The following is a 10,000-nucleotide window of genomic DNA, read 5'->3' as shown; positions in this document are numbered from 1 at the left end:
CACACCCATAACCTGAACACTTTTTATATAACATACAATTCACATCTGTGGACCAGCCACAAAGTGCATATTCTCTGAGGACAACTTTCCCTTTCTCCTCTCTGAGGTTTTCAATTCCTCTTTATTCTGAGTGATGCGAGAATTTGGACCCATGTGATGAGAGGAAGCGTACCGTTGCACTTCTGTTTGCAAAAGTGGAAGGTTCTGTTGCCAAAATACAGCAAACTCTCCACTCCATCAGCTGCAGAGCACCACTGAAGACTGTGAGTAGAAGGATACTGCATCTCCTACTGAGTGGCGTGTCTTGTGCAGGCCCCTCTGCAGTGGCCTGACTTTGTTATGTATCGGCTATAATTAAACATTATCTTTAATTTTTAATATTTCACTTGGTGATTCAAGTGGTTCTGATTACTCTTGGGAGGCCAGGAATCATTGTAAGCACACAACCCACAGGTTTGGAAGGCTACAGCAGATAATCTTGCAACCCAGATAAAAACTGTGCTCACAGTGTCTGAATGCTTATGATTAATCACAAGCGGCGTCCTCGGGGAGCCCGGCAGCATGCAAGTTTCTCAGAGGTATACCACAGTCAGGTCAGTACTGCACTGTGTGTGTGTAAGTGAGGTTTTATATGCAGGTGTGTCTATGTGTGAGTGAGAGTCACCTTGACTGCAAAGCTACATTTGCCGCTGCGGACCGCCTCCTCATCTGTCTGCCACTGGTGCGGCCGACTCGACTCCGGCACGTAGACATCTTTCTTCCGGCGGAAGCTCTGCCGTAGCTTATTCATCGCTGAGCTCCCTGTGAGTGGTGAGAGATACTTTATTAATCCCAGGGTGAAAATTGGGCTGTCAGCAGCAGCAAAATAAAAAAGATACAGCACTGGCTGGAAGCAGAAACACAAAAAGGCAACAGTTAGGGAACATTAAAACATATAAAGCAATAGTAAAAATTTGTAAGTACAGGAAATGTAGCAATTCACGTGCAGTCAATAGTACATGTCAACACAGAAATGAGTCAACTTCCTGTGTTTGATAACGGATAAGAAGGTGGTGATTATGCAGGGTCCCATTACAAACAGAGTGCCACTTTCATGCCATCTTCATAGTGCTTTTAAATAGGAAAGCTTTAAACAGGGGCGTCAGTGAGGAACACAATCAGCTGTTTTCTCTGTGACTCACAAGAAAGAACAAAAGAGTTGGAGCCTGAGTCTCTGCGGTGTTAGGAGTCAAGGGACCAAATAGTGAAAAGTGAACAGAGGACACTGAGGGCAGTCTGCTGCGCCTACTGAGGCCACATCCACACTGAGCCTTTATGAAAATGATTCCCGTAACCACCAGTTTTTTAGTACTGTCTTAGAAATTATCTGTGTCCATATTAACATGCCTGAGAACACATATCACATATCCATTCAGGTACACTGGGGCCAATCTGAACAGGAAGCAGATCTTCTACTCTACAGTTAATAGCTTAATTAAAGAAAATACTATGGAGATGGCGAAAGGTAAGAACAGAGATTTTTTTTCTTGGACAAGAAGACAAGGTGGAACTAAAGTAACACATAGTCGCAAATACAGGGACACATTAAAGCAGTACAGAGAGGATTATGCATCATCACAGAAAGCTGTGGCTATGGAAAAGGAGAAGTACCCACACACGAAGAATAAAATCACAAAAGGTATGTAGATCTAAAATGTTCCACTGTCCCCGGCTAAAACACAACTAGGGCTGCCCCTTTTAAAGTCTGAGACTCGAATCATCAGTCAGAGACTCCTCGACTGAGATTGCTTCAAGTCGTGTCGTCGTTTTTTGGAGGATTTATTTTTGCCAGTCAGTGTGCTGTGTAGTACAGCAGTTTACAGCCAGGCGTAAACGTTATGTTCAGAACACAAACGTATAAGTGTGGATTTAGCCTGAGAGAAGGTTTTACCTGCTAATTATATCAGGGTTAGAATATTAAAGTTAAATCGGAATCCAATTATTCCCATAGACAGGCAATGATCTCCATTTTTATTTAGACCTTTTGATGTCTTAAATCACTCTCTTGGCCACTGAGATAAGGCTTATGCGAGAAATTCAGTGGCAAAGTTTCTAACTTCTAGATCTACTTGAATTTAAAAAAAAATTCCAAAACTTATTTCCCAAATTTTGAATTCTGAACACCCACCAGAGTTAAAAAAAAAAAAATCACTTCCAGATCCAGCTTTCCAATAACTTGTACTATGCATCATGTACAATAGAGCTGCAATGATTAATTAATTATTGGTCGTTTATTAAATTAATGACCATCTAGGATAATCAATTTATCAGTCTGAGTATATTTTTAAGGAAAAACAAAATCAAAAGTCTCTGATTCTTAAATGTGAATATTTTCCGTTATTTTCGCTCCACTTCACTAAAATGAATATCTTTGTGTTGTGGACACAATAAGACATTTTCCTTAAAAATGTTGTCTTGATGCTTAATCAAGATGTTGAGTCTAGGTCTGACTTTAGTGCAGGTTCAAAACCCTGAAACTCTCAGAGAATCTTAAAACAGCACAATTAATTAGGCTAAAAGCTTCACTTTAAACAGTGCATGCGTGTCTTCTTGGCTTTGGGAGGAGATTAGGAGGCACAAAAACGCAGAGACCCAATTAAAAGTTGCTGATCCAAACTAGAACTGAGAGGTGCATCCATCATTGAAAGCCTGACCCACGTCTCCCTTAGCAACTCATAACTGGGGACCGAGTCATTCAGCCGTGCAATGCTGACTTTTAACACGTGAGCAGAGCATACTCCTTGACTAACAAGTTGCACTAACTTCTGAGCTGATGAGGATCGGCCGGGATTAAAGGTCCTTAATCCAGGAGAGCTGACTGTCCATGTACACACACACCCACACAGACAAGAACATGCAGCAACATAGCACTCACACACATGCTCGCAGCGACCACACACATATGCACTTACTTAACCACGCACACACACACTCACAGGACTGAGCTGTCTGTTTGCATAATGAAACCTGTCCTGTGAGCCGGTACTGGCTGGGGGTAGAAAGTGTGTTTGAGGTGAGGCTCTCTTATCTGTCCGTGCCAGGCTGCAGCTCTGTGGACAGCACACAATGAAGCTTTGAGCCCTGACCAGGCCAACGAAACACACATAAACACATCAAACTTCCTACTGTCACTAAAGGGTGACCAGGAGTGGACCATGGACTCTGGAAACAGCTCATGAGCCTGAATCTGTCATGGGCAGTAGCTAATTTCTGCACTTTGAAATAGCCTGAGTGTACCCTCAAAAGACAAGAGTTAAACCTGCTGATTATTTTACAAGACACCAACATTTTATGAGGAAAGTAGGACATGTGAATGTTTGCTAGTCACTTAGCCAGATGATAGGTAGACCAACAGGGTTGGGCCGGTGTGAAAATTTTCAAACCGGTTTGATATTGAGCCAAAAATGAGACCGGACCGCTTTACAAGATTTTACTTGGTGTCCCACTTGATTCAGCAGTCAATCATGAGAGGAATATTATGACACCGTGTTCAAACAGCAAACGAGTGTCTGTACGAGTGACTGTCGCATAGCATTATGTAACACCGGAGCTCTTGGTGTACACTGAATCCATTAAATATGCACCCCTGTCACTTAACGTAAACAAAACACAGAGCTGTCAGCTGTGCGCTTGAGATTAGACTGGAGAAGTAAACACTTAAAAGATAAGTGGCCAACTTGCTATTTTTCTAATCTCAGCAGAAACTTTCAGCCTGGCCATCTCCCTCTAGCCAGCTGACACTGTGTTTAGGCTTTTGTAGTGAAAAAAGTAGGTTTCGTATGAATAATTCCTCATTTTAAACTTCATGAATCAGCCAGTCTTCCGCCACTGTGGCACTTTCAAAGCGAGCAACAGATATAAATAGACACATGGTGTCCTACAAAAGTTCAGCTCAAAAAGCGCTTGCATCCAGTAAGGTCAGCTCTTGGTCAGCTTCAAATCTTAGTAAGTTTAGAAACATAATATTGTATATTGTTCATGTTTCCATATTGGTTATTACTAATGCAATTTTTTGTTGGATTTAGCACTGTGACTTAGGTTACTTTAAAAATTGCCAGAATGTGACATAATGACACAAATGTCATCTTGCATAAATCAAACTGGATTAAGTTCGTACATGGCACTGGACCAACAAAATCCGAAAACAACCCAACTCTAATGGTCAACCTAACAAACCAAATTCAAGTTGAGATTTCAGCTAGTTGGTGGATTTTTGTCTCCTTTTCCATGATCTGTAATGGAAACTCTGGTGTCACAGTGCAGCAAACAACTATGGCATCACTCAGAAAGACAATCATGACCCCTGAGCCATACCGTAAGCAGAGACAAAATTCACAAGCGGTCTGACAAAGGGTTGACAATGTCGACTAACGAGGTGTAAAGCAGGAGCTTAGATGTGTGAAAGAACCTGTTTTACAGTAAGAGCCAAATACCTCTGCAGGTGTCATGATATAAAAAGCATCCAGTCTGACTCAAGTGTTTATAAAAATGTGTGCACGCATTTGACAGCGCACATACACAAGTTGTAGCCTGCAGTAGACGAGTTTGAAAACAAGACTATTGGGTGAGAGGGAAAAAATATTGCTTCATCCCTCACTCCCTCTCTCTCCCAACGCACTGGTTTATTTAGGTCATATCATGTTTGGGCTCACTGCAGTGCCAGTGACAGGCTGCATGCTTCCAGCCTGCAGAGTGAAGAGGAGGAGCAGGATGAGAACAGATTTGTCTGCTCTTCAGCACCTCGTCTTTGGTGCAACAAATTAAAGCATTTGTGTCCAATGTGTTATGTACACATTTTAAGTTAATGTTGCCAACTTAAAGTCACTCATCATATTGTAAACTGACACGACACCACTCAGTGCTAGTAATTTTAAATACATCTTGCGACATACCATGTAAACAGGGCTTAAATTTTACACATCTCAAAGAAAAATAGCTTGTTTGTGACCCTTTAGGAGGTTCTACTTTTAGATAGGTAGTCATTCCTCTTTTTTAAAGCCTTCAGATAATTTGAAACAGCAGTTTTGTTGCATGGATCATATGACTACTTGGTATGTGAAAGGGGTTGCTCATAGTGACATTATCGACCAATTCTGCTGTACTCCTCAGCTCTACAGAGGGTTTTAGTGTCTTCAAGCTCATTGTTTTGGTTTTCTGACCCACAAACTGATCTCATCAGCCTTCTTTCCAGCTGCGAAAAAAGCATTAAACCAACTGTATACTACCTACTCACCACCAAAAATGGTTGTCAAAAAGTAGATGACTAGCTGGTGAATGTATTGGAGTGTTATGCAGCTAAAAATGCAGACATTTCAAAAACTGATGAAAAGGAAAAAGAATGTCAGACATGGATTCATCAGGTGGCCAAAAACATATAAGGGTAACTGTTTGCTGATGTGTTCACTACAACTTTAAAAGGTGGTAATGTGTTGTGTATACAGCTTGTTTCTAAAATCATTTTTTGACATGAGGGGTTGGTGAGAAAAGCCTCTATAATAGATGGTAAATTGTGTGATGACGAAGCTACTATACTCAAGTGCAGAACAAATGACATTTGCTGCTAGGAGATCTCATTTTGGGACAGACAGAGGCAGAACGCTATTAGTCTGGAAAATAGGTTGGGGTTTTTTCATCCCACAGGCCACTGTCGGTGCATGCCCCCAAAGTTTCTATGCCTCTTCTCACAGCACTTTACTAAACTCACCTTCTAAATCACTTAACACTTATGCTACCGCCAGCTTACAACCCACACACCTTCTCTCTCCGGCGCACTGCAGAGTCTAACAGAGACCCACAAGGAGAGAGCAGGAATGTAAGCGAAAGCACATATACTCATGTGCGTGGGAAAGAGAGCGTACGCTTGCTGTATTTATGAGTATGAATGTTTGTGCTTGGCTGAGCATATGCACCTGCAGCGTGAGTGTACAATGTGTAACATTTGCAGGAATGTGATATGAATACGCCGGCAAGAAGTTAATATTTAAAGGCCTACATCTAGCTCGGGGATTCCTATTGCTAATCTCTTTGTACCCTTTACCCCCTTTAGGAATGACACAAAGGTGTAAAGGTCCACATTTGCACTGAACCAGCACAGATCATTTAAACCTGACTCCTCAACTCCTGAGGACAATAAAGTATTTCACCTCTGAAGAGATGGCCTTTTAATAAAACTAGGATGTCTATGCGTTAGGAAAATGCAAATACTTTTGCAATTGGTGCTACATGACCACAGAAAACAGAGAAAAAGGACACTTTTGCTCAAGAGGCAAAAAAACCTACAGCTACCAGAATGCACAGCGCCAGGCAAGGCCAACACTCCCGCTAATGGGCTACAAAATGCAAACTTGTACATGTGAAACAATGGTGGTCTCAGGATTCTGTATTATCAGATAACCCATTGAAACTTGAGCAAGTCATCTTGATTTCTTTTAAAAACATTTCCCATTGTTATGATTTAAATTATCTTATTTTTTTAAAATATTTTTGGAATAACTTTTTCCAGGTAAATTCCTTTATTTGAACTTACTTTTTTTAAAATTTTTTGACAAATTTTCAGGTGATACTTTTTTTTTTAAAGAACTTTTTATCCACTAATTTACTAGGCTTTTTTTACTTTACTTTTTACTTTTTTTCACTGTTTTTTATGTCATTTTGTTATACTTTTTACTAATTTCCTCCTAAATTTTGGGTAATTTCCTTTTTCATTGCTAATTTCCTTCTTTGCATGTTTTAGAAAGAAATTTTTGCTCAGGTTTCAAAGGGTTAACCATTGTCTGTTTACGAACTACTTCGGTATGAAAAGGCAGAACATAAATTCAGCCTTTATGTTGACTTCAAGTAACAAAACTGCAGCAAAACCTTTTTGTGAACTCATTAAGGGAAGCACCTTTTTTAAAAAAACCCAAAACAAAACAAACATATTTATACTATATTGCAGAGAGAGGTTTGTGTTAACAGCAGCAACCAGGGATTAAAAGCAGACTGGTAGGTCAAACGTGGGTTAAACACATGTTCTTCATCCTGTGTTTAACATGGAGTTTGCTTATGAAATCTACATTAGCAGCAGTGCCACCATCAGCATTAGGTAACTCTATTGTCGTGTTGGCAGGAAGGTGAGCTGTGATAGCCATGGAGGTCAGAGAGAGTGGGCCGGAGGGAGCAGAGCACAGAATGAGCAGTGAGGGGGAAAGTCTGGGCTGTGTTCGCCCGGTGCAGAGTGCTGGGGCGGGTGTTTGGATGGGAGTGGGTCATGTGAGATGGGTTTAGCCCCTTGGTTTGGGAATGAGCCAGAGAGAAGAAGGCAAAGGTGAGAGACAAAGAAAGAGCAGCAAATTCAGACATGGTGAGGTGAAAAGGAGGTTAAAGAAGGGAAGAGTTGAGATAAGTAGCAGAGGAGAAAAGTCAAATAATTAGGACGGTAAAGAGGAAAAGAGAACAGCTGAGAGGTATGGTGGAAAATGAAGCCTTAAAAATTGCATTAGCACAGTTTCCCTTAGGTCTGTATCTATTCCAGACTCATTAAACATAAGCATACTATTCCTCATAGCAACAAAAGGTCTTCAAAAGTTGCATTTTAATAGGATTAAAGAAAATAAAACCAATGCAACCTCATGACTTCAAGCAGGTAGATCAAACCTGCAGTAAAAAAGACAGTAATAGCTTCTGACTCTGGCAAGTACTTCAGAGTTTATGATCTTTGTGGGCATTAATGGCACCCGTGTTATCCTTTCAAGTGAAGCAGATGAATACGGCTAACTATAAATGGAGGGACTTTCAAATTTTACTGTTTGTACATCTACAAAGCAAGAGCAAAAGCTGTACCAGTACACGGTTCCACCCCCTGAGAAAAGTAACTTCTACTTTTTATGCAAGATGAAATGTTTGGTGTCTGCACTGTATTCTGGTTTATTAAAGTTACTGTCTGCCTCTTCAACAGATGACCTCTTCCTTTACTACAGTCCATTGTTTAGAAGCAGGGCAAATATCCCAGAATTTTGCTTACACACAGAGGTATAGACCAAACAAAATAAGCCAGAAATTAAGGGTAAAAACACAACTTGGGGTCAGCTGTCGGTGAATGTCAGGCAGGCAGTGAACGTCTGTGGCCCTAGTTTCTGCAGTGTGTCTCACACCATTGGCACTAGTTGGGCATGGCTGGCTGTTTTTTCAGCAAATTTAGCATGCTGAACCGTAGTCGAAGCCGGGGAAGCCTGTCGGTGACTGAAATTACTCTGACTGACAGTTCAACTCAGGAAATGAAGAATGCAAGCAAACGACTTAAGTCAAGAGTGGTAAGATCGAAACAAATGTGTTATATTAGGAGTGATTATTTTGTTTTTGAAATGTTATTTTGTATTTTGAAATGTTTCATAATGGTTTGCAGGGCTTCCCACACATCCATTTATTTGTGGCAGCCCACTATGACCAAAATTTCTGCCACCACAAAGCTGGACCATTCATAAGGAGTGCTATTGGAATATACTGTGTATTTGGTTTATTATAGCAACACACTGTCGGAGCGCAGAACACAATCTGGGCAGAGGCGGAGCAGCAGAACATCAAGCGCACTGAAAGTGCAGTTAAGTCTGCTGTGTCTAAAAGTTTGCTTTCAGTCACAAATAGCTGCTCCTCTCATCCATTGATCTGATGAGCCCTAAAGGATCGACAATTATCCACCCTACAAGTCACAAACTGCTGCTGAGGGTTAAAAAAAACGATGGAGAGCTCCAACTGCACTGTGTTTACGACCTGCAAAAGCCTCCAAATTTTGAGAAATTACACAAAATGACAAAAAGAGACACACAGGCTTTTAAAAAACAAACAGAAAAAAACAGGTGTATGTGTGGTGTCAACCAGTCACACATAAACACTAATTCTGTGGGAAACACTGGTCTATGTTATTGTTTGCTAGTGCACGGAAAATATAATTTGGTCTTTCAGCATCCGGCTGTATGCGTAAATGTGCTTTCTGGCTAAAGAATGTCTAGGATCCTTCTTATCAGTTTTCCGTTTTCCCTATTGTAAATTCAAATACAGTCTACCACCGACTCCTGGTATAGGTTTAGTTATTTTCTCTCATGCAGGCAGAACCATAAATGCTAATTTTCTGTTGGCCGTAGTCTTTGCTGTGTGTTCAAGCACAACTTTTTGGCCAAGACACAGGCAACGTGGGACGACTAGACAGTCAGCCTAGTCCTTTGATATCAGTTTGGTGTGTTTGGGCCTGTAAAGCCAAATGTTGCATGAAAGCTGTAATCATCACAGATATTACTTGCTAACATCATTAAAACATGTTTGTCTAAATTATGTCAAAAGGCAACAACCTGTCCAAGGGACAGCTTTTAGAGCATTAAAATAACAGTTTTTACTTTTTTAAAACTACAAAGAGAGTGAATGGAGGATAGCGAGGCATGGAGGGGGATTGGGAGGGGGTGCTGGAAATTAAAAAAAAGGCCAGTAGGAGGGGGGTAAAGGCTTTGGAGTAGGAAAGCAGGATCTGAACCCTGCTGGAGCTGTCACAGCTCCTATAGTCTGGTGCCGTGAGGATCTCTGGCTGTTCTCCTACCAGCACTAATGAGGACAATTACACAAGGACCATTTATACTCTCTCTGTGTTCATGTACACAGAAACAAGCAACAGTGAATGACAAAAAAGAGCTCTCGGAAGACTCACATGCAATATCATCAACGTACTCAGTGAGCAATTACGAACATAGAATAGAATAGAATAGAATATTCCTTTATTGATCCCCCATTGGGGGAAATTCCAAATGTTACAGCAGCATGAAAAAAGAAAAGTGAAATGTAACAAAGAAAATAACAATAACAATAACAATAAATAAGTAATAAAATAAGTATGTACATAGAGGAAATAAGGTATGTACACATAATAATAATTAAGTAATAGAATATAAGCACACAGTCGAAAATAGTAGTACAGTGTAAAGACAGAAATACACAG

General features: G+C 40.6%; 1 protein-coding gene across 4 annotated transcripts in view; it reads right to left on the bottom strand.

Moving 5' to 3' along the window:
* numb (NUMB endocytic adaptor protein) overlaps positions 1-10,000 on the bottom strand; it is a 61,622-nt gene that overhangs the window by 26,286 nt on the left and 25,336 nt on the right. For all 4 annotated transcript variants that reach the window (XM_042500074.1, XM_042500076.1, XM_042500075.1 and 1 more), the window contains exon 2: positions 665-801. In XM_042500074.1, coding sequence (XP_042356008.1) covers positions 665-790 — 126 coding nt within the window. In that variant the 5' untranslated portion in view covers positions 791-801. The remainder of the gene's footprint in view (positions 1-664; positions 802-10,000) is intronic.

The sequence above is a fragment of the Plectropomus leopardus genome, chromosome 14 (assembly GCF_008729295.1).
Source record: "Plectropomus leopardus isolate mb chromosome 14, YSFRI_Pleo_2.0, whole genome shotgun sequence".
Taxonomy (NCBI): domain Eukaryota; kingdom Metazoa; phylum Chordata; class Actinopteri; order Perciformes; family Serranidae; genus Plectropomus; species Plectropomus leopardus.
Note: the sequence above shows the minus strand (reverse complement) of the source record. Positions and strands in the feature narration are given on the sequence as shown.